The 24,569-nt window shown below is 53.1% G+C and overlaps 1 protein-coding gene across 2 annotated transcripts in view; it reads left to right on the top strand.

Annotated features, from left to right (window-relative positions):
- WSCD2 (WSC domain containing 2) overlaps nt 1–24,569 on the top strand; it is a 115,292-nt gene that overhangs the window by 76,361 nt on the left and 14,362 nt on the right. Inside the window, exons 4-7 of one of the 2 annotated variants that reach the window (XM_045887442.3) lie at nt 2,444–2,628; nt 16,269–16,390; nt 18,942–19,116; nt 23,754–23,918. In XM_045887442.3, coding sequence (XP_045743398.1) covers nt 2,444–2,628; nt 16,269–16,390; nt 18,942–19,116; nt 23,754–23,918 — 647 coding nt within the window. The remainder of the gene's footprint in view (nt 1–2,443; nt 2,629–16,268; nt 16,391–18,941; nt 19,117–23,753; nt 23,919–24,569) is intronic. The other variant, XM_054510475.2, reaches the window with a different exon arrangement.

Below are 24,569 nucleotides of genomic sequence, written 5' to 3'. Positions count from 1 at the left end.
GCTGATGGAATGCAGGGCTCAGCAAGAGTTACAAAGGTGAGATCTAGAGCTGAGTTTTGAAGCATGAATAGGAGTTTTCTAGGGAGTCACGGTAGGATGGAAAGAACAGCATATTCAAAGACCAGACCTCCTGCAACATCCTCAACGCCCAGCATCCTCAGGTTGGCAGGGTGGGGATGCACAGGAAGTCCAACAGGGAGCTGTCAGGAGGGAGGGGAAGCTGCAGGCTGGCTGATGCCTGCTGATGCGGAGCCTTGAATGCCATCTGAAGCATCTGGATTGGCCATGGGCAAGGGGGAAACTGCTGGAGGGTGTTAATCAGAGGATTGGTGTACATTCATTCAACAAGTATTTGTTAAATACTTACCGTACACCAGGTGTTGAGAATGAAGAGGTAGGTTGGGGGAAGATGGGGGTGGTGGGAGCACATCATCTAGGACAGGGGTCCTCAGCCTGGAGTGAATATCCACATCACCTGGACTCTGGTAAAATAGATTGCTGGACTCCATTCCCACTTTCTGGTTCAGTAGGTTTGGGCGGGGGTGGGGGGTGAGGGGGCAGACGGCGGCAAGAATTTGCAAGAATTTGCATTTTTCCTGAGTTTCAAGACAGAGACCATACGGACTCTGCGGGGCCCAGGCCTGCGGGGCCCAGGCCCACGGCGGGGGCACCACTGCTCTGATTTTCACACAAAGCAGCACGTTAGAATCACAGGGCCAATTAAATTAGACCCTCCGGAAGTGGGAGCTGGGTGTGACATTTAAAAAATGTTCCCCAGGTGATCCTAATGGCTGTCCATGTTAAAGAACCACTGATAGGAGGGTTTGTAGACTGAGCCAAGCCATCTGGAAGCTTATCTGCAGGCAGTGGAAGCCTGGGGGTGGGGGGTGGGGGCGGTTAGGGAGTAGAGAGGTGGGATCTGTTTTAATTCTGGAAAGATCCTTCTGGTGAAGGCCACCACAGGGACATCAGGATTAACAGTCTAAGGTCTTCCCAGGGACCACTGGTGACCCTAAGGATAGCGAGACCAACTCCATTTCCCTTCCTATATTAGTTATCCATCGCTGGGCCACAAATCATCCCCAAATTTAGCATCTTAAACCAACAAACATTTATCATCTCCCAAGTTTCTGAGTGCCAGAAACTACGATCGGGGAGTGGGGTTAGCCAGGTGATTCTGCCTCAGTGTCTCCATGAGTTTGCGGTCAAGAGAGGGCCGGGACTGCAGCCGTCTGAGGGCGTGGATGGGGCTGGAGAATCCCCCTCTCAGACGGGCACTCACAGCTGGTGGCTGCGTCCTCCCACAGCAGCTGTCCCCCACCCTCCCCACTGTGAGCCATCCCAGGGAGGGGGCTGGGGGAAGCTACCACTTGCCCTGGCATTGTAACACCCACTGGAAGTGTTTCCCCCCACCTTGGAAAATGTTCCTTCTGTCAGTGGGTCCAGTTACATGAGAGGGGCTCAGGGCACCCCAGAACCAGGGCTTCAGAGAGACGGGATGTGTGAGACAGACAGACAGACAGAAGGCAGGCTGGCCCAGCCCCAGAATGCCGGTGGGGTTCAGGCACCAAGATGCCCATTTAGTTTAAGCTGCTCGTGCTGCACCTGCCCAGATGAGTGTGTGGAGCAGAGCATGGCACCTGCCACCCGGGTAGCGGAGGTGTGTGGAGGCACGTGTCTGCTGGGTCCGTCTGTCCGGCTGCCCACAGGCGTCCAGGGTGAAGATGCGAGCTGACTGCTCCCCTTGGGGCCGCCTTGCATGACCAGGGGCCTGCAGGCCAAGCCTTCCTGGTTCTGGAGAATGCCTCACAGGCGAGAGGGCTGAGCGGGGCTTGCCCAGACCCTCTCCCTCCGTCCCCACCCCCTGCAGCCAAAGCAGGCCATGCCTTTTCGTCTGTTTACAGAATGGGTGTCCACTGAGAGTCCTTTTTAGGAAATAGTCCGATGGCTATGGGGAAAAAAAAAGAAGTTGAAAACCTTGCAGTGCCTGGATTTTTTGTTTTGTTTTAGGGGAAGGAATTTTTTCCTTGGCTGGATATGTGACCCTGGTTTTGCCATCTTCCGAGGGGATACGAGATCCCTGCCTCCTCCCTTCATTCCAGCTCTTCTCAAGGAACATGGAGGCATCATTCCTAGGGGACGTTTCCTGGAACAAAGGGGCTGGACTCTGGAGATATAATTAGCGCATGGCTCTAGACGGGAGGGGCAAGAGAGTGCTGGGATGGAGGGACCCCAGGCTCGGAGGGGCGTGTGTGTGTTTGAAGCGTATAAGGTGGGTGTAAGTAGGACACGTGTGGCCACGTGGGTACGTGTATGGGGAGGAAGGCAGGGGGTGGTCCTGGGGGTCCTGGGCCCCAGAGCCCTCCCATCCCCCCTGAGTCTCCTGGCCCCCCGGGGGTCTGCATGGGGGCAGCTACCCGGGCCTGACCGCAGCCTTCCCCAGGGGTTACCTGTATGCCGGGCTGGAGTTCGGAGCCGAGTGCTACTGCGGCCACAAGATCCAGGCGACAAACGTGAGCGAGGCCGAGTGTGACATGGGGTGCAAGGGCGAGCGCGGCAGTGTGTGCGGTGGCGCCAACCGCCTCTCCGTCTACCGGCTGCAGCTGGCCCAGGAGTCTGCGCGCAGGTGTACGTGAGTCGGCCCCGCCCCTCCCCGCGGCTCCTCCGCGGCCTGCTGCTCCCTGCCCTGCGCCTTCCGTGGCTCCCCAGCACCCCCATTGTCCTGCCCCAACTTCCGCCACAGCCCTTGCAGAGCTCTCTGCTCCATCTACTCCCAAGTGTTTCCACCTGTCCGTGTCCTCTCCCTCCCACACGGAGCAGCCTCCTGTGTCAGGGGCAGCCCTCCTTCTTGAGAACCCTGTCTTCCTCCGGGGCAAAGTGAGCTAGAGCCTGAGCTGTTGGCCTTCCTGATTTTCTGAAAGCATATTGTCTGTAACAGTGATGCGGACGAGGATGAGGACCATAATGAGGGCAAGAGCAGACACCTGGTCCTTTTTTAAGTGTCTTATGCGGAGTAGCCCATCCTCACAGTGACCCTGTGAGTCGGCACTATTCTTCTCTGACTCCCGTTTTATAGACCAGGAAACCGAGGGTCAATGTCACATAAGCCGCAGAGGATTTAAACCAGCTCTGGAGCTTACGTCTTCAGTGCTCCCATAGAGAGAATTTCTTGCTTGTTGGTGCTTCAGTCTTGTTGGAAAAGCTCTCCAGTTTCCACACGGAGGGAGGGAGAGGGAGAGAGGGAGGTGAGCAGGAGAGTGTGGGCGCTGGCCCATCTTCTGCAGACATCGTCCCCGTGTCCCCCCTCTGGCTGCTTCCTCACAGTTAATGTCTGTTTAGCAAGAATCCGTTGTGTGCCAGGCACTGTGCCAAGCCCACTGCAGGACCGAATTCGTATCCCTTCCCTGTAGCTTCTTCAGGCGGTTACCAGTGTTAATTCCCATTTTACAGTGGGGAAACGGAGGCTCACCGAGTTTAAGTGCCCAAGGTCACCCAGTTTATTTAAAGGTGACCCACAAACCTGTGAAAACTGCGAAGGGCCTGGACAAAAGACAGAGGGCTGGGTTTCTCCCAGTTACCTTTTTGATGCAGACCCGAGGCAGAGACAGGAACCCACAACCGCATCTCTGACCCTTGGGCCAGGGCTTCCCAAATTAGAATGTGCCTGTAAACCCTATGGAGATGTTGTTACCATGCAGATTCTGTTTCAGCTGGTCAGGGTGAGATTTTGCATTTCTGAGGAGCTCCCAGGTGATGCTAGGCTGCTGGGCCAGGGACTACACTTTGAATAATAAGGCCTCAGACCTCAGCAGAGCCGACACGCCCTGCCCAGAACGTTGGCCTGTCATCGCGGGCGGCTGTGCCAGTCTTCCGCGGGAGTGCCGTTGTTTATAAAAATCCGTTGGTTGGTTTGCCTGATAATGCGTTCCGTTTTCCAAATCCCGTGCTTTTAAAGCCCCCGCTCAAGCTTTGCTCTACAGGAGGGTCGAGCATGCTGCCCATTTGCAAAGGTGCTGATTGCTGCAAATGGGTGCGCCGCCTACCGCCCCAGAGTCGCCTCGGTTCACCCGGGGCTGAAGTCCTGTCTGGCAGCGGGCACAGGTGGTGTGTGAAATCCAGGCTGGAGAATGTCCACACAGCGAGTCTCTGGTTTGGCCGTTAGTGTAATGAGATTTTAATTTGATGGCAGATTTACCATCCTCACACAGATCCCTTTATGCCAATATTTATGTTCTTTTGATGGTGACTCTGACTATCCGAAGAGATGGTCTTAGAGTCATGGCTATTTAGTGAGAAAGCTGTTGCCACTACATCCTAGTGGATGAGGATGAGCTGGAGCACAAGAAATTAGGCCATGTAGGTCATTAGCCAGATAGCAGCCAGACCTCCTATTGGTTAGTGTTCAGATTGGCTGGATAATCTGGACATGTTCTGCCCCCCAACCCCTGACTCTGTCTCTCTGTCTCTCTCTCTCTCTCTCTCACATACACACACACAAACTACTGTGATCATCTGATACGAGTAACACTGTCATAGGCCATCGAAGATTTTTCAGTCAGCTGAAATATACAAGCCTCAGCACAGAAAGACACTAGATTCTGTATAATAGGGTGGGTCTTGCCCTTGTAGCAGTGGGAGGGCTGGTGGTTGCTGAAGACAGCCCCGGAGGCTGGAAGGGATACTGCTGCACCCCTCAGCTTACGCACATCTGCAGCAGCAAAATTACCTGCAATGATGTTTTGTTCCATCTGAGAAAGGAGTCTTCTGCATTGATGTCCAAGAGGGGAACATTAATCATGTCTACTGAGGGTGGCATCCTGGATTCTCTAAGTCCACCACATTGTCCTGAATCACCACTCTACAAGATTTGAAGCTTGGGCACCTTCAGCTGGAGCCTCCAGAAGAAAACTGAAGCCTTATTAACCTCAAGGCTGAGACAAGAATGGAAGTGGCTTGGATAAGGGGATGGATGGTTGATGATGTGTCAGATTGAGATTCCTGGTGGGCTCCCGGTTGGCAACATGGTATCTGGAGAGAGCCTGGGGACCATTCATTGAACCAAAATGCTTGAGAAGCAATCTCGTGGATTAGGCATGGGGAGGATGAGTGGAGAATAAAGCACAGTCCCTGCCTTCGGGAGCTCACCGTGCAGTGGAGATACAGACCCAACACCACTGGGGGTATGTGTTCGGGGATTGCAAGGGCTCTGTCTGCAGGAGGCAAGGGAGCAACATTTGAGCTGAATCTCGTTCTAAGGAGATTTCCAGATAAAAGGGAGAGCCCTATATTCCAACCATGAGCAAATAGTGCAGGGTCAGCAGAGGTCTTATGTTGAGTACCCTGTTGGAAGCACCTTCCTTGCTGATGTCCCCTTTTACAGCTTTAGAGACTGAAGCCCAGAGAGCATAAGTGGCTGAGTTGAACAGCCATGGAGGGAGGCTTCACAGAAGAGAGCTGTTTGATTAGGGCCTTGAAAGACACATAGGATTTTGCCTGGTGTAGGAGAGGAGGATATCCAGACTCAAGTTGCGAAGGGGTTGGTAGAGAAATCTAGGAAGAGGGAATGAGTGTGTGAAAGTTTAAAGGTGACTTCAGGAAATGATGAACAAGCATGATTTTTCTAAGCCCACAGTGCTTCCTAGGGACTGAGCATGGGCTGGAAGCCAGCCCTCTGACTCCTAGTTTGGGCGCTGTAGACACCTTGACCTCTTGTATTGGATTCTGGACCTCATCTCCTCTCTTCTGGGAGAACTCCTTGGATCTAGCTTACCTCCTACTTTCCCTGACCTCTGATCTCTCCTTCTGCCCCGTTCGCTGACTCCAAGCGAAACAGAATCACCAGTGTCTTTGTTCTGATGCAGTGGCACCTTGGGCTTCCCATTTCTGGATCTGATTTATACACAAATCAGCAAGGGAGGCCTTCCAAGTTACTGGCACACAACACTAGGCAGGGAAATGAGCAAACGCACCAGGAAACAGGTATGGTAGAAACCAGACTCCCATTTGTATAGTCATTAGTTGGTATTAACGCTGTGTCCTAATTGTGTTTCCCTGAGCAGTGGCACAGAATTCTTAATGATTGGAGAGATTTAAAGGAGGCTTATTATCTCCAAGCACCACTCTGGTAGGGCATACGCCTTGCATAGGGAGGCAGCCTGCATGTTTCTGAGGTGATGGAATGCTCCTATAGTAGCAAGAGCATTAAAAGGTTGGCAGAGCAAATGTCTGCAGGCACCCTGCTATTCTTCCTTGACACAGACTCTCAGGCACATGGACTCTTTGCTCTTGTTACAAAAGAAGCGAGAAATGGACTTCCTTCTTGGTTGGATTACATTTTTCACAGAAGTTTGCTAAATGTGTCAGCAAGTGTAGCTCTCCTCCCAGGGGCAGAGACCTGCCAGTGATTTGAGAACATTATAGCTTTATAGGATGTTGCAAGAATTGCCATTTGCCTGGAAGATTCTTGCAAGATTTGTGTTACAAGGTTTCTTAGAACTACATTGAACCTGTTATATACATATTGTGCCCATTGGGTGGCTGTCCGTGGTGCTGACCGTCCTTTAGCTTTACCTAAAACCCCCAGGACTGCAGACAGACTAGCTTCTCCCAAGACTCAGCACATTTTCCTCTTGTTTTTTTGTTTTCTATCTTGGGGGAAGTATTATGAAGTATTATTATGGTGGAAGCATTACATGATCACAGAAAAAAAAATAGATCCTTGATTTAGGGCTCACAATTTACATAGTGTATTTTGTGTACTGTGAGTTTTGGCAGTTTGTTGTCTTTGAAAGTTCGAAGGGGAGTTTTGTGTCATGCTTGTGTTATGCTCATTGACAACTCCATTCCAGCCACTTCTGCCAAGGGGAGCCGCAGATGATCGTGTAAAATCACACTGGCTCGAGGGACGATCCCTTGCTCCTCCTTTGCCAGTTCTGGAGGTCTCTCCTTCCCCTTGATATGTGCCCAGAACCCCTGAATTTTATAATGTATATGGGTCTTCAGGAGTTCTGCTCTGTAGGGTCAAGGAGGTGATAGGTAGAAAAATTTTCTTCTGCGTCACAATGGGGAAGAATTGGTTTGCTCTTATCCCCTCAGTGAAGTCCACAAAGGCTGATAGGGACATTGTAGGTCTTGAACGCAGGCAGACATGGTTTCTATCCCAGCTTTCTCACTTACTTGCCATGTTGCCTTTGGCCAGGCTGCTGACTCTCTGAGCCTCAAGAGCCCCATCAGTAAAATGGGGACAGTTCCAACCTTTAAAGATGGCCGTGACCACCGAGTGAGGTAAAGTCGAGGAAGCACCTAGCACAGTGTTATTGAGCAGTTGTGATATGCCCCTTTCTTCCTGAAATGAAAACTCCTCAATGCACTCCAAGCAGCACCCAATTCACGTTCTCTGAATTTGCAACAGCCTGCAGGAGCCTTTGGTGATGCCTAAAAATAGCTGGTTTGAATTCTCGGACAGTTAGGCTCTCTGTGTAATTCAATCTCTCTGATTATAGGTAGCTGTTAACAGCTCCCAGCTCACTGCCTTTCCTCCTCGATGGCATCTTTAATGCAGTAGAGCCTGGCCTAATTACCCAGGGGGTGGTGGCCTCTTTCAAACCAAGGGGAACTCTTCCACACCTGCCTTTAAGCTGACGCCTGGTGACATTTACCTCATTTTTGTGAAGCCCCAGAACAAAGAGATGATAGGACTTCAGAGACACTTGCAGCTGGTTCCGGGCTGTTCTTCATCTGCCCCCAGCAAAGAGAGTCGCCAAACAGTTGCTCTGCTCACCTCTTGCTAGTAAAAGCCTCAAGCTGCTGAGGTCACGCACCATCCCAGTTGGCCCGGCAATGAAGAGCTGACATTATGAGAATGTGGGGCATGAGCTTTTGTGCTGCCTAGACCCCTGCTGTGGGGCTTGAGAGGGTTTCTGGGAAATTCAGGGGGCTGCTGTGGGGTCTCTGGAGCCCCCAGCCTTGTGAGAATGGGGCAGGCCTACTGTTGAATGGCAGAGGGGTGGGAAACCAAGAGGAGATGTCAAGCAGGATGGGGGTCATATCCCAATTCCTGCTAGCTGTGTGACCTGGAAAAGCAACTGAATTCTCGTTACATCTCAGATTAATAATCTGCAAAACAGATTAATAGTCTGGCCGACCTCATAGATACTGTACACGTAACCCACACCACTAGTGACACAGAGCAAACAGCTGATGTTCTGTTGGTCTTTAGTGTCGGTCATGAGGGAGACAGTACCCAGGGTCACTGCCCTTGTCCAGAGAGGCTGGGTATCGCACTACTCCTGAAGCACGATTCTCACAGACTGCAGGCTGGGAAGAGCAATGGCCCTGAACTCCATGTGGAATTTCCCTTATGGATTAAAAATGTTCCAAGATCCGAAGACATTTTAAGTTGGGTTCCCCCAGAGGCAAGGATGTGACCCTTGGTTTGCTTGGGAAGCCAGCCCAGGATGTACCTGTAGAGGGACGAAGAGGTGAGACAAGGAAGGGAGGGAGCCCTTACAAGGTCTTTTACAAAGCAGGTCACCACTGAGGACAGCTGAAGCTTAATCCCACTGCGGGGCTCTGGGAGACGGTGGTGAATGTGTTTCAGAGCTGTCCCACCAGAGGGGCAGGAAGCTGCCTTGTTTACTGTCCCACACTCCCCCATCATTGGCTGAGGGTGGCTCCTGGGGAGATGAACTCCCTGGCAGGTCCAGCCCGTTCCTCCCTGGCCCTAAGACTGAGCCATGGGTGTTTATTGTTGGTCATTGTCCATCTGTATCAGGATAGGGAGTGCCAGGGGCTCATTAATGGGGCACCGACGGAGCTACCACATAGGATCCAGACACCCTTCACACATCACAGACGAGCGAAGGAGAAAGCAGCTGGGAGGCCTGGTTAGGTCTCAGGCACCGTAGATACCATACATGGACTTCCACCGTCATTATGTGGCACAGATATGATCCCCATTTATCTCCTCAGGAAACCAAGGCTCGGGAGGTGAAGACTCCTGCCCAAGGACACACCGCTTAGTCAATATCTGGCCCAGGTCTGTCTGAAATTAAAACCAGTTCCCTTTCTGCTGGGCACCAGGGCTTTTTGCAAACAGGAAGGCATCCCCCCACTGCTGTGGCAATGCAAAATCCTTTCTATCACAGAAGAGTGTTAGGAAGGTCAATGGACCTGGGCTGGCCACTTCTGCTTCATTCAGACGTAAGTAGTGAGAGGGCCTCTCACCACTGATGGGGAGAACCAGGTGGTCCATTTTATAGATGGAGGAAATGAGGGTAGAGGGAGAGTTAAAGGTCTTGGCCATCATGGGTTTTCTCCATGTTCAATCACCAAACCATGATGGAGAGCAAGCTGCAGAGAGAAGTGGCTTCCAAGGCCTGCTTCCCAGATCCCTGGGAGCTCCGCCTTTCTGCCAGACATCATGAAGCCCCCCAGGGACCATATGGGTTTGACATGGGCAGGACTGTAAGAACACCTCACATCCAACAGGTCAGCTGCTCCTGGAACCGCCTTCCCACACCTGGTCCCCTCCTCCCCCCACCCCTAGCACCCACCTTGCCCAAAGAGAGACTCACAGCAGTGCCTCCTGATCCCACTCCGGCTCCTGTCCTCTAAAAACCTCACCTTATTTGCTATTCAGAGCATTCAGCTCAGCTCTCCTCTGTAAGCTGGGAGGGTAAGGGGCTCATTAGCAGATGCTTAAATGTCAAAGGGAGACCACCACCTCAGTAGAGCTGGGCTGGCAGAGTCTTCCTTCCCCTTCCACCAGGGAAAAGATTCAACTTCTCCACCTGCTTTTCCATTTAAGTCTCAGGGCGGGCGGCAAGGAGATATGTCCATAGACCTTCACCTGCCCTTTCCACTCTACTTCTGGCTCACCAGGCTCCTGCATCTCTGTCTCTGTGTCATCACCCAGTATCCATGCCTCCATTTTAGAGATGAGAAGGTCGAGGCTCCAAAAGGAGGGGAAACTTACCCAACATCGAGGAAGGGCAGAGCTGCCTGTGTGACAGGTCAGGACTCCAAGAAGAGAAGCAAAGTGGGTGGCAGAGTTCGTGTCTGCTGACCGCTGGGTTTCTGCTCCTTGGCCAGGCAGCTCGTCCCGAGCCTGTCGGTTGCAGGGAAGTACTGTGGCTTTCGAATGTGGGGCCAGACTGGACAGCCTCTTCTGGAGCCCCTAGGTCAGGGCCGAGCCCCTCGAGGCCCCCTGCAGATGCATGCTGATGTGGCCCTGTCAGCAGGTGGAGCCCCAGACATGGGCATCGGCCTGGGGGTGATGAAGGGCAGAGCATTCGGCCAGGGGGGTCGAGATGCATGTGTGGGCTCACAGGACCCTGAGTGATGCCCTGGTGACCTCAGTTACTCAAGGTCATGTCTGCAAGAGGATGCAGGGGTGACTCCTAGCAGGGGTGACCCCAGAGAGCACTGTGGGTGGACGCCAGCTCTCACATGCCCACGGGCAGACAAATGCTGCTGTCCGGAGACCCGTATGTCAGGTCCCGTGATACACAGGACCCAGACAGACACCAGTATTGTCCAGCTGTGAGCTCCAGGGGGGAGGGTCCCCATGCTCTCAGCATCCTGGGGAGAGACTCTGCCCAGGCTGGGCTCACTAGAGGGACCTGCCCCCTCCTGTTCCTCTCTCTTGCATGGTGCACTGGGGAAACAGACATATCTGCTGGAACCTAGGTGCTGGCTGTTCAGGGGATTTTAGAGAAATGCCCAATTCCTGGTGGCACTGGGCCTGTCTGGTGGGAGGGTGGCTGAGGCTCAGCCTGGCTCTCTGCTAGGAGACAGGGAGCCCTCCCCTCAGCTACACGGTTGCCAGGCAACCCAGAGAGATCCCCTAGGGTACGTCTCCACCCTGTGGTGGAGGTCCCACCCCCAGCCGCAGTCATGTAGAGATGCCCACATAGACAGACCCCCATGGCCAGGTTCGCGGTCTCGGTGCTCAGTGTCCGCACGCCCACACAGGTCGCTCTGTACTCACTTGGCCGCAGTCACGCACACGCTGCCTCCCTGTCACACACTCTGTGCACACTTGTCCCACCTCCCAGACACACCTTCACTACAGCCAGGCCCACAGCTAACCTCATGGCCGGGCTCTCTTGCCTCACTGATGCACAGACAGATGCTGTCACCCCACAGGGGCCCTGACACCCTTGACCCCTTCTAACACAACTCCGACCTCTCCCCGCCTGGTCTTAAGGGAGCAGTAGGGGCATTCAGGAAGGAAGCACCTAGAGGGTAAGAGGCGGTGGGTTCCAGAGCTTTACAGTGTCCCAGGCCTGTCCCAGTCCCGGAGGGGACTCCATGAGCCTCAACCCTGGAATGATTTCCCGTAGCAACCCTCCCGGCCTCAACCATGACCCAGGGGCCTATCAGACGGTCTCCTGAATGGAATCCCAGTGGGGAAGAGGAACGTTAACAATTTGAATATGGTTTTGCAGACTCAGGGTCAAGAGCTGGGCGGTTTTGTTTTTTTATCTTTTGGTACTTAAAATTTGACTCCAGTGTCCACATAACCCAGAGTGACAGCCTTGACTTTGTGGAATGAGTGTGAGGGGCAGGAGAGGCAGAATAAGCATCACAGTGTTTTGCAAAGGCTAATACGAGGCCCGGGGGTGGCTTCTTAAAGAGGGACAGCCTGGAGAGTGTGAGGCTGTGGAGCTCAGACATTCCTGGGTTCGGAATCCAGAAGCCACTCCTTGTCGGCTGTGTGGCCTTGGGCAAGTCACTCTCCCCCTCTGAGCCTCAGTTCCCCCTTCTGTGTAATGGGAAGAATGAGACCTTCCTTGCAGGGGACAGATGTTTCCCCAGTGGCTGGCGCCCAGAGAGCAGCCGATAATACCATCCAGAGCAGAGCAGGTGTCTCATTTCAGTTCCAAAATCAGCCCTGCGTCTTCTATGCTGGCTGATTTGTGTCAAGTGGTTTCAGCCCTCTGAGCCTTGTTTCTGCATCCGTACAAATGGGGACACCCAGGGGAAACTCACGGTGATGCGAGTGTTCAACAAGGCCACACGTGGGAGCAGCTCAGCCTGGTTCCCAGCAGACAGCAATGTGGCCGGTATGCGGGAGCCACGGTGATACCAGCCGTACCCCGATACTCCTATAAGCACCTAATCATCATAACCACATGATTCTTACTGGAAGAAGCAGGGACTTGGAAGACAGAGCAACCTGGCTTCATTCCACTCTGTCACTGAGCTGCTTGGTGACACCAGAAGGCAGAGAGACTCCTTGAGTCTCCGGCTCCCTGACTATAAGTGGGGAGAGCTGCAGCATCTACCCGGGTGGCTGCCGTGAAGAGAGGCCAGGCACCCAGCGTGGAGAGAGAAAGCGAGCTTCTTCTTCCTAGAAGCGAGGCAGTGTCTCTCTGCCCTGGGATCGGAGGGGGTTTCCAGCTAAAGGAGTTTTCCGGTTAAGTGAGGGTCTGCGCACCTGCTTTGCGAGTCCCACCTCGTAGCCATGAGTCTTTAGCTCAAATGCCTGACTCCCCTCCCTGGCCTCACCTTGGATGGCACATTCTCTGAGCATCATCGAACCTTCCTCGAGGTGACTGATGAGTTTCCGGGGCTTCCCTCTGAGCACCCTGGGCCACGGGATGGGATGCTAGTGGCATTTGGCGTCTGACAGTTCCTCACTTAGGGAGGGTGGAGTGCCACCCTGTCCAGAAGAGAATCTGCGTGGTCTGTCCACCTCCCTGCCATTGATACATGGGGAAACTGAGGCCTGGAGGACCTTGGGGTGGGTCCGCAACACCCTGACCACCCCCAGCCACCGCCAGCTCCCTCACCAGCGTGGAGCAACGGCTGAGGACTGCGGGGGAGAGAGGACTGGATGGTGCGAGCCTGCAGCGTGCTCTGGAAATAGCCGTTTACCCAAATTCCAGATGTCTTCTCAGTTTGCTAGATTTGCCTCTGCCAGGAGCGACTGTGGGCTACTGGGTGCTAGGTGGTAGAAATAATCACTAGCGTGACAGCTGACATTTAAAACGAGCACTCGCTAACTCCCTCCCTCCCCCTCCTCCGCCATCCTTCTGCCCTGGGAGCAATTCCATGTCCTTTTCCCTGCACGCAAACGTCAACGTACGTGGGTGTGCCAACAGGGAAGTTTGATGCTCTAGACAGACCCGGAGATAGACCTAGATGGAGATGTAGGTGGTTGCAGCTTGCTTCCCTTTTTCCCAAGGGCTGACATCTTGTTTCTGCGATGATCCACAGTAAGTTCTTGCCAACAGCGGGTCCTTAGGTTTGTCCCGTAACCTCTCTGTCTGAGCCCTGCTACTCTCAGCTGCCCAACCAGAGTTTACTCCAGACCTCTCAGAGTTTTCCAGAAGGGGCAATGAGATGCTGTCAGTAAAGTTCCCAGCAGAGTAGATCACACATGGCAGGCACTCGGTAAATGACACCTACTTCTGTGCTCCTGGTTTTGATCTGCGCTGTATGAACGCTGTCCTTGGTTTTCCGTGACAGCTGTGTTCTGGAAAGGTTCATGCAACTCAAATTTGAGGACAGCTGACCTTAATTTTAAATGGGCATCATGAGCCTTTTGATAAATTTGACAGGGGCATTAAAAAGTTTTTTTTAAAGATTTATTTATTTATTTATTTCAGAGAGAGAGAACAAGAGAGCATGTGGGCGGCAGGGGAGGGAGGTACAGAGGGAGAGAATCCCAAGCAGACTCCGTGCTGCCCACGGAGCCTGATGCAGGGCTCGATCTCACGACCCTGAGATCATGACCTGAGCTGAAATCAAGAGTCTGACGCTCAACTGACTTAGCTGCGCAGGTGCCCCTAAAAAAATTTTTTTTAAAGATTTATTTATTTGACGGGGGGGGGAGAGAGAGAGGGAGCATGAGCGAGCATAAGCAGGGGTGAGCGGGAGAGGGAGAAGCAGGCTCCCCGCTGAGCAGGGATCTGATGTGGGGCTCGATCCCAGGACCCCGGGATCATGACCCGAGCCGAAGGCAGACACTCAACTGACTGAGTCCCCCAGGCACCCCTAAAAATTTTTTTGATTTGTCTTAATTACATTAAAAATACATGTTCACTGTAGAAAAAGCTAGAAAAGGTTTTAAAAAGATGGAAATAAAAATTGCCTATAATGCTAGTCTATTAGTCAGTGTTCTTCAGAGAAACAGAATCTGTAGGAGTTTTATATATTTGTATGTATGTTAGGAGATTTATTTAAGGAATTGGCTCGTGCAGTTGTGGAAGCTGGCAAGCCTAAAATTTGTAGGGCAGACCAGCAGGCTGGGAACTCAGATAGCAGTTAATGCTGCAGCCTTGAGGCAGAATTCCTTCTCTGGGAAACCTCAGGTTTTGCTCTTGAGGCCTTCCACTGATTGGATGAGGCCCACCCACATGCTCAAGGGTAATCCCTTATAAGTCTCCCTAAAGTCCAGTGCGTATAAATGTTAGTCGCAGCTACGAAATACCTTCACAGCCACACCTAGACGTATGTTTGATCAAACAACAGGGCGCTGTAGCCTAGCCATGTTGACCTAAAACAACCATCATGGGGCGCCTGGGTGGCTCAATCAGTTAAGTGTCTGCCTTCGGCTCAGGTCATGATCTCCGGGTCCTGGGATCGAGCCCTTTGTCTGTGTCCAGCTCCCTGCTCAGCAGGGAGTTTGCTTCTCTCTCTCCCTCTGCCCCTCCCCACTGCTTTCTCTCTCTCAAATAAATCTTTAAAAAACAACAACGACGAAAACAGCCATCGTGCTTGCTCTTCAGAGATGAGCCTGGTTATCAACATGTTAGCATAGGTCCTGCTAGAGATTAATATTGAGAGAGAATTGTTATATAAAATTGATATAATATGGGGAGTTTCATAATTTCAGTTTATATTTAATCTCTTGAACACATCTTCTTCTCTCTAAAGTACGCCTGAATGCTATTTATTATTGATGGGGGTGCAGAACCCCGTTGTCTTGTCGTTCCGTACTTTACCTGTCCAGCACTTCCTTGTTGGACACCTAGGCTGTGCCCCGTCTTTCACGTGTTGCTTTAACTAAATGCCACTGCGTATATCCTTATTCATAATTGTGTGCACCCGCGGTGGGCGCCACAGGGGGGCCACCCAAACCCTCCTTACCGGCGGTGACTCTGGGTGGCCAGTGGTTCACACCTGCCCCCTTGGGTGAAAATGACCATTGGCCCAAGAGGAGCAGGCTCTCTAGGACAGCAAAGAACCTATGAGCTATGGGGAGGGGGGAAGACAGGGCCGAGCCCGGACCCCATTCCTTACAGCGGGACCGACTGTGGTAGAGCTCATCCCCCATGCTCGGGGTGAGACCCAGCCGAGGTCACACGCTTGCTTAGCTCCTGCCAGCCCTGTCCTGCTTGCCCCCTGTCCCCTCCTGAGAGTGCACCTCAATAAAACACCGTCTCAGGTGCTGCTTCTAGGAAACCTGACCCAAGGCAGTATCTCTGAGTAGGGTTTTGGGGTGACTGCTGTGGCCTCCACAGATTTCCTGTTGTGTGTGCCTGGGGTGTTTCTCCGATTTGGTTATCTTCAAGGCAGTCCTTCCCGCAGATCAGTCCCTTGTAGCCTGTAGGTGCTCAGCACTGGTGGGTGGAGACTCCTGAGGCCCAGGATTTGTCCCCTAACACCCAGGAGGGTGGGAGGGAGAGGGCACCCCGGTGCTGTGAGGAGGAACAGGACAGCCCTGAGTACCTCGCTTCCCTCGATCCTCTAACGGCCATCTCCTGATGCGATTGTGAAAATCCTCCATGACACCTGTCACGTCCCTGAATGGGGAGTAACCATTGTTGACCATGAGGAGGCAAGGCCCAGGGAGGCTGGCAAAGAAAAGGGAATGATGTGGCCCTGCAAGAACATCTCAGTGACCTGGGCTGTCGACAAAGATGCCAGGGCTGAGGAGAGCACTGGGAATTTTTCAGTTGATTAGTCTCCACTTTGGTTCACTGTGTGACCTTGGGCAAGACTCTTGCCTTCTCTGGGCTTTCATTTAAAAGCTCTTTCTGGGGCACCTGGGTGGCTCAGTGGCTAAGTGTCTGCCTTCAGCTCAGGTCATGATCCCAGGGTCCTGGGATCGAGTCCTGCATCGGGGTCCCTGCTCGGCAGGGAGTCTGCTTCTCCCTCTGCCTCTGCCCCTCCCCCCAGCTGGTGTGCACACGCTCTCTCTCTCAAATAAATAAATAAATAAAATTGTTAAAAAAAACAAATAAATAAAAGTGCTTTCTTCAGAAGGTGGTTCTCCAGCTGAGATCTGACTCCTGCTTTTCCCTCCGGCTCTCCAGATGGGAGCGCGGTCTTCCGAGGCTGCTTCCGCAGGCCCGACAACCTCTCCCTGGCCTTGCCTGTGACGGCCGCTATGCCGAACATGTCTGTGGACAAGTGCGTGGACCTCTGCACCGAGAAGGTGAGCCCGGGGTCCTGCTCACAGAACTCCGGGGAGGGGCGGTGTGGAACAGCTGCAGGAAGGGGGGGGCTTGGCAGCAGCCCAGCCAGGACGAGGGGATCATCTCTGTGATCTGTGACACAGGAGAGGGACACGACGGTTTCATGCGGATCTAAGGGGTAGAAGTTACTTGGGGTCGATTTCTTTCTCTCTGAGGAGGTGGGTTTGTTCTAATTGTCAGGAATGCACAGGAATGAGGGTAACGTTCTAACTTGGGCCCACAAGCGTGAGTAGAAGGTTGTCAGGGAAAGGCAAGGGTAACCCCACTTTGGGACAGAGTGAGCTCCCTGTCACTGGAGGCATGCAAGTAGAGTCAGGGCAGGTGTGGCATCCAGAACTTCGGGCGTTGGATTGAAGTTGGACTAGATGGCCTGTGGGTCCTTTCTCAGCCTGAGATCCTTCCTCCCTGACCAGACAGTGAACTCCACAAGAGTAGGGGCTGTGCCTTGAACATTGGTGCCCTCCCAATACCCAGAGCAGGGCTAGGCATATCGTTGGCACTCAGTGATGTCCGAGGAGCTCTAGCCTTCTTTCAAGATGAGCTCATTACATGAGGGGCCAAAGAACAACCCCTTCCCCACCACAAAAACGTGGTTGCCCATTTCATTCATTTGCTTGGCTAATATTTACCGAGAAACTACTTTGTGCCAGGCCCCCATGCTTAGTGCTGGGGATGCAGGGTCAACCAGATGTAGAGTCTGTCCTCAAAGATGCTGGCACTTGCTGGGGGCCTGCCTTGTGGCCCCTGCTGGATGCTCAAGCCTGCCCCCCAACTCCCAAATGCCCCACCTGCTCTGAGTTGCCCTGCTTGGCTCAACCCTCATCGAGTCTCCCGATGCACGAAGCACCTCGCGGGATTGCTGAGAGGCTGTTGCTTACTGAGCACGTTCTCCATGCAGTCTTCTGCACCACGGGTCTCAGTTTACCTCTCACCTGAAGGCTTGGAGTTGAGGATTTTCCGCCCTATGTCACAGATGACAAAACCAATGCCCGAACAGGTGAAGTCACTTGCCCGAGCTCATAGCACAAGCAAGTAGAGCTGACACCTGGGCCTGCCCACTGAATTTCGGAGCTACCTGGAGAGGCTGCCAGAGCCGTTCAAGGGCAGCCAGGCAACTTCAAGTCACCAAGCATTTCCTGAGCACTTACTCTGCTCCTAAGAGGCATCCTGGAAGGTCAGGGAGGAAGTTCTTAAGTTGAGGAGGTTTGACCAGCTTTTGATCAAGGTTTCTCTCCTGGGCGGGAATGCCCCTCCCCCACGGCATCCCCTCCGTGGACATTTCTCAGTCCTTGATGACCCTGGAGCCGGCAGATCAGCTGCAGGTGGGACGCAAACACGTGAGACAATGAAGTCCCGGGCAAAGCAGTGTAACAAAGGGTCAGACTGTACATAGGACTGGAGGGAAGCGAGGGTGTGTGGGTGGACAGGAAGGCCCCTCTGCAGAGCTCCCTCTTCCAGTTTCTTCTGATCTCCTTAGGGGTCATAGGAGAAAAATTGAGGGGATTACGTGGGCGAGTGTATAGAGCTGCCTGGGCCACGGGGTGGAGGGTAGCAGATTTAGGCTATCAGCAGAGGCTCGATACGTATCACCTGTTAGAAATGCCATCAGTCATGGCCCACGCAGACCCATCTGCGTATCAGCATTTCTCTGTCTCTGCTCTTCAGCTAAGAGGTAAAGTTCCTTTTTAATATGTGTTAGGAAGAAACCAAACCTATTGTGCAAAATTTGCTGGATTGGCCACCGAGGTGTGATCTTGGTGTATTACTAGCTTAGTCCTATCGGGGAGGATTCAGGGCTTCGGGTCTGGAGTAGAGGTGAAGCAGACAAAGGACAGCCCCCTGCCTTCCGAACCTGAGTCCCACCTTGCTCTGGCTTAGCCGCTCCGCAGAATAAAGCAGAGAGGAGCAGCTGTGCCCACGAAGAGCGAAGAGCGGAGCTAACGTGGGGATCCATATCCTTTTTGGCTTAAAAGAACCGGCTCAGACAGCTTTTCCCAAAGCGTGGGCTTCGTGTCACTCTGAGACCCGGGGATTTCCGGTGGCAGGGCGCAGGACTGAGAAAAGCAGTTTCTTTTCAGTCTCCTTTCCAGCCCTCCAGGAAAAAGCTCCGTCTCCGTGCTCAGGTGTCTTTAACACCTCTCAACCCTCCACTAATCTCCCCTTTGCAGGAAGAGCAGAGCCCACCGGGGCTCAGCGTCTTGGCAGGGCCTCCTTAGAAAGTAATTACATTGTTTTGTTTCTGTAGTATTTGCGTCTAGAGTCTAGAGCGTGGAAATGTACCGAAGTGCCGGTTGCCGGTTTCATTTGTCAATTATACCTTAATTAAGCTGGAAGGAAACGATAGCACGGGAGGTGCGCAAATGGGGCAGACCCGTCAAAGTGAAGTTGGGGGACCCTCAGGCTGGGGAGAGTGGTGAAGAAGGGATGTTTGGAACACCAGCCCTCCTCTGCATGGGGAGTCGGGGCAGTCCAGGGATTTCGGGACATTCTTCCTTCCCGTCTCCCCTGCAGGAGTACCCACTGGCCGCCCTCGCGGGCACCGCCTGCCACTGCGGGTTCCCCACCACGCGGTTCCCCCTCCATGAGAGGGAGGACGAGCAGCTCTGTGCCCAGAAGTGCAGCGCGGAGGAGTTTGAGAGCTGCGGGACTCCCCGTTACTTCATCGTGTACCAGACACAGGTCCAAGGTAAGCCAGGGCTCCCCCAGCGGAACCCTCCCCCGGAGGCTCTCCAGTGGCTTCCTTCCCAGAGGGGCCCCGGCCAGCCCAACCCATCCCATCCCACTCGGGCTGAGCAGGGCAGGGGCCAAGGGCAGGGCTGGGGAACTTGGCCTGGCTCAGGGACAACAACAGAGGCAAGGGCCCCAGGCAAGGGGTGTTGGGTTCCGGAGACCCTCATCTCTGTCCCTCCTACTGAGCCCCCACCTTGGTGGCTCTTCTCCTGTCGTGAAGGTGGTGAGATTGAGTGTGATGTCAGCTGGGCTGGGAGTGGGGGACCCGGGTGACAACCCAGAGCTGCAGCAGGATCCCGGGCAAGTCTCTTCCCCTTTCTGAGCCTCAGTTTCCCCATCTGCAAAACGCAGCGGTAGATTGTTGACCTCCAGGAGCCCTTTCAATTCTAGGATTCTGTCAATTTATTTCTAAAAATCTTCTCTTTCTCCATCTTCTGTCCTCCTCCCTTTGCTGGTGGGAACTCTGCTTCCCGCTTGGCTCCTCTCCCGTCTCTTGGGGCTGCTGGCCCGTGGTGGTGGCAGTGCTGAGGGTCTTTCCAGGACGTTCTTGGTGCTGGAGTCCGTGTTGAGTTCTCAGTTCACACTTTCTCACTGAAGCCCCTCGGCTCTCCTGGGAGGTGGGAATAATGATCACAGCCGCTTTACAGGCGGGGAAACGGACACGGAACGGTTAAGGGCCTTGCCTGAGGTCACACTGCTTATAAAATTTCTAGCTGAAAGCAATTTCCTCTGACCGAGGCATCATGAAGGGTGGGTGGCGCTTAGAGAGGTGCTTTGCTGGGACACTCCATCCGAAGGAAACCCCTGAAGGGTTACCCCAGTATCTGAATATGTGGACCACCTACTATGCGCTCGTCTTGTGCCCCACCTCAGCTCACTGAACGATGTAAAGCCTACAATAAGCCTACAGTCAGGGAAACATCATCCCTACCCCCTGAAGCCTGGAGACGCAATAAAACACGATTGGGCTAGACCTCCTCTTCATCTCCCAGGAACCGGGCCTCCGTGTACAGTTGGGCAGGTTGGGCACTGCACAGTCAAAACCTGTAGGAAAAGTGGTGCCCAAAAGCCAGCCCATGCTCTGCACTCTGGATACCAGTGCCTCTGCCCAGAAGAAGGAGAGGGTGCCTTTTTCTGATGGGTACAAAAGTGTCAAAAGAGCTAGTGGCAGCCCCATCAAGAGCTCATACCCTATTTGGTCTGATGGGGGTACCAGTGGTAGCCACCTGTGGCTCCTCCTGTGGCACTTAAAGTCCTGCTAAGAGCCCAGTGAGCAGGAATCTAGTAAGTGCGGCTCTTGGCTTTGTTTATAGTCCAGCGAGGAGGGATGAATATTTGTTAGCTTTTAGGAAGTGTTGGTTACTCTGTGCAGAACCGTGTTGCCCTAGCCTAAGGGAGAGTCATGCACAGATTAATTATTCCGTGACCGTGAATGGCTTTGATGTGGATGGAACAGACATTGGAGCCTTTTCAAAAGCAGATAAAGAGCCCCTAATTGATGGTTTTGCTCGTTCCCTGGGCCACGTCCCCAGGCCAAAACTGTTCTTCGGTTTTTCCACGTCAGGCGTGCAGTCCCTCACACCGGCGAGGTTTGAGAGGCCCGTGGTTTATTAGGTTGCCAAGAGCCTGGTCCATCACGGCTGCCATTTATCCTGCATTTGCTGCGTGCTAAACCCTGACATTCCTGCCGAGAATGGAATTCTCGAACACCTACTGTGTGCCAGGTGTCGTCTAAGCCCTTGAGACTGAATTCATTCAGTCCTCACAATGACCTAGGTGCCGCTATTATTCCTATTTTACAAATGTTCAAAAATTCTAAACACAAATGTTCTAACATTTACAAAAGCTCCCAAATGATGATCTTACAACTTGGCACAGAGAGGTTGGGTAGCTGGGCCCGAGTGGCACAGCTAGGACGGGGCAGAGCTGGGCTTCAGACCCAGGTGGGGTCTGGATCCTGGGCTGTGCTCTGAACCACACCCTCTCAGTACACTTTGAAAATGCTTCCCGTGTACTCTCCGTTTCCTCCTGTAAGGTGATTAGCCCCATTTTCCAGGAGGAAACGGTCTCCGAGAGGGAAGAGCCTTGGAGTAAGACCCAGCTCTGTCTGATTCCAGAGCCCCACACGGTCCTGCTTTGATTTACGGAGCTTTTTTTTTTAGGGCTGAAATAAATAAACTTTCTTTTTTAGGGCTGAAAACAACAGCCTTTACCTTGGAGTGGGCCTTGGCCTCCCAGGCAGCATTTGAATCGAGAATGCTGTTTTCTGGAGAAATTGAGGGGGCCAGGTTTGTTGGTTTTTTTTTCTCCCTCCCAACATTTTGTGATGGGGAAAAAAATGTCAAACCTCCAGGAAAAAACTAGAATCACACCGTGAATGACCATAATGCATCCCGTAGACTTTACGTTTGCCAACATTTCGTTATATTGACTTAATCATCCATCTCTCCATTTCACCATCCCTAGATCCTTCTTATTTTTTTTCATGCATTTCAAAGCACCGTTGACCCTTGAAGGACACGGGCATTAGGGGTGATGATGACCCCCCCAGCGCAGTTGAAAAATCCACACTTTTTTAAAAAATTTTATTTATTTTTAAGTAATCTCTATGCTCAGCGTGAGGCTCAAACTCACAAGCTGGAGATCAAGAGTTGCATGCTCTTCCAACTGAGCCAGCCAGGTATCCCCGCATCTAACTTTGGACTCCCCAGAAATTTAACTCCCAACAGCCTGCTGTTGATCAGAAGCCATACTGGTAACCCCAATGGTCAGTTAACCTCTATTTTGTATGTTACCTATGTTATACACTGTATCCCAATAAGTAAGCTGGAGAAAAGAAAAATGTTATTAAGAAAATCTTAAGGAAAACACATTTATGGTAGGGTACTAGATTTATAAAACATCTTGCCCAGTTCAAACCCAGGTTGTTTGAGGGTCAGCTGTAAGTTGCAGCCATTTTACATGTCCGTGTACATATCCTTAATTATAATTCAATATTTGCTATTTTTGATTTTTTAAAAAATATTTTGCATTTTGCTATTTGGTTTTTTTCTTAAAGATTTTATTTATCTGACAGAGTGCGAGCGCACGCACAAGCCGGGGAGTGAGCGGCAGGCAGAGGGAGAGGGAAAAGCAGGCTCCCCACTGAGCGGGGTGGGGGTGGGGGGACGTGGGGCTCGATCCCAGGACCCTGGAATCATGACCTGAGCCAAAGGCAGACGCTTAACCGACTGAGCCACCCAGGAACCCCGCTAATGATTTTTTTAAGTAACATTTACATAGCGTGGAATGCACAGATTTTTAAGGGTATTATGCAAAGACAACTGGATAATCCATACCCCTATCAAAACATAAGACAAGAAAGTTACATACTGAGGCTTTTTCTGCAGTGTGTTTCCAGGAAAACCATTCCCAGATACCTCCTTGGCTTCAACAGAGACAAAGACCGGATTTATTTTTCCCAAAGTCTGCTCTGAACAGATTGAACCTGGCTGGGGGGCGGTGGGGGGAGCTGGGGCCCCCTGGCTGGAAGTCATAGCATGAGGAGGTGTGGTCGATCGGCACTCCTAGTGTGTGAGCCCCGTGTTAACACACCCTCCCTCCCGCGACCCTCCCGAGGGCACCACTGTTGTCAGTAGTCCCATTTTATAGGCGAGGAAACTGAGGCTCAGACCCATCATTTTTCCCAGGGCACCCGGCAGATAGGTGGCAGAATTGGAATTTCAATTTAGGGAAACTCAGACGTTTCCCTTGATGGGCTGTCACGAGACATGAGTGTGGCTCACAGTAAGATCTCGGTAACGGCGGGTCCTGCAGGACCGGAGAGACCACCCTGCGAAGGGCAGGATGGGGGGTGGTGTCAGAGGCTGCAAGGAGCGCTGACCAGTGCCTCCAGCGGGACTGGCTCTGTGCGTGAGCAGGGCAGAGCCCAGAGTGGCGCCCCTGGGAGCAAGGAGGAGGAGAAGGTAGAAGGGCGAGTGTGGACAGCTCAGTCGGAGGTGGGATGGGAATGGGGTGAGGACAGAGAGTGGTTCCTCGAAAGAGATTTTTGTAATGATGGCGTGATTTTTTTCATGTGTGAGTGCAGATGTGATGGAGCCAGCTGGGTGAGAGAGAAGGGGGGGTCAGGGAGGAGATGGGGACCCAGGCGTGAGGACCCCTCAAGATGCAAGAGAACCTGAGGGAAGGCCCAGCATAGGGGACTCTGCAGCAGAAGAGGGAGAGGAGAGAATCCTAGATTGGGGGTTCCAGCCCTGCTTTCTCACTCTGGGCCAACGACCTTGATCCTTAGTTACCACAAAGGGACAGCAGACCTGTCCTCTCCCCTGCCACGGTTCCCCTGCCCCTGAGCCCACCAGACTGCCTGCCCTCTACACGCTCTTCCTTCCCTCCCGCTCCTGGGGGAGAAGGGCTGTTCCCCGCTCCCAGCCCTCATGTCAACCCTGTGACGAGGAACCGTTTTCCTCCTTTTAACCATGAGGAAGTCACCCTGGGCCGCCTGGCTGGGAAGGGGCGGGGGGCGAGACTCACACCTGGTCCTTCCTGGTCCGGCTCCGTCCGCCCCCGCCCCTGACTGTGTCCTGCCTTTTGCAGACAACCGCTGCATGGACAGAAGGTTCCTCCCAGCCAAGTCCAAGCAGCTCATCGCTCTGGCCAGCTTCCCCGGCGCCGGCAACACGTGGGCTCGCCACCTCATCGAGCTGGCCACCGGCTTCTACACGGGCAGCTACTACTTTGACGGTTCTCTCTACAACAAAGGTGAGGAGGCAGTGGGGAGCGGAGAGGACCCACCGGGAGGGCAGGGGAAGACCCTTCTTCTCGAGTACCTACTGTGTGCCGCTCAGCTCGCCCGGGCGTGGTTGCCAAGACCCACTGGGTGCTTGGTACCCTGCCTCCGCGTACACCCCACAAACGTCGCCTGAGCCGCATCTGTTCAGTAACGGGCATGGATCAAGCACCTACTATGTGCGTGCCACCTTCTCTGTCTGGTTGGGGTGCCACAAACATGTCTTGAGCGCCTAGTCTAGGCAGGTCCCTCCCCGCAGACGTTGAGTGACCAGCAACTCTGTGCTGTATACAGAGGGACAAAACTAGGTTCATTTGGGGGGACATTTACTGAGCACCTACTACGCATCAGGTGTCTTATCTACCCGGAAGCCAGGGGTATCTGTCGTGCGGGTGTTTTATTTTCATTCTGCTCACGGATGTTTACCGAGCACTGCCGTGCTCCAGACGCACATCCTAAGTGTGGTCTCCCAGCAGGCATTTATGCAGCACCAACTGTGTGCCGGGAGCTTCGTGTGGGTTCAGATGGCCACGGACAGACTTCCTTGGCCCACCTACTGGGTGCTGAGAGCTGTGCTAGGTGCTCCAGTTTTAGTTAGCTCTGCATAGTAACCCTGGGACACA

This window comes from Mirounga angustirostris, unplaced genomic scaffold (genome assembly GCF_029215605.1).
Source record: "Mirounga angustirostris isolate CCGP_5_RB_7025 unplaced genomic scaffold, mMirAng1.0.hap1 SCAF_14, whole genome shotgun sequence".
Classification (NCBI taxonomy): domain Eukaryota; kingdom Metazoa; phylum Chordata; class Mammalia; order Carnivora; family Phocidae; genus Mirounga; species Mirounga angustirostris.
This window is presented reverse-complemented; position numbering and strand designations above follow the sequence as displayed.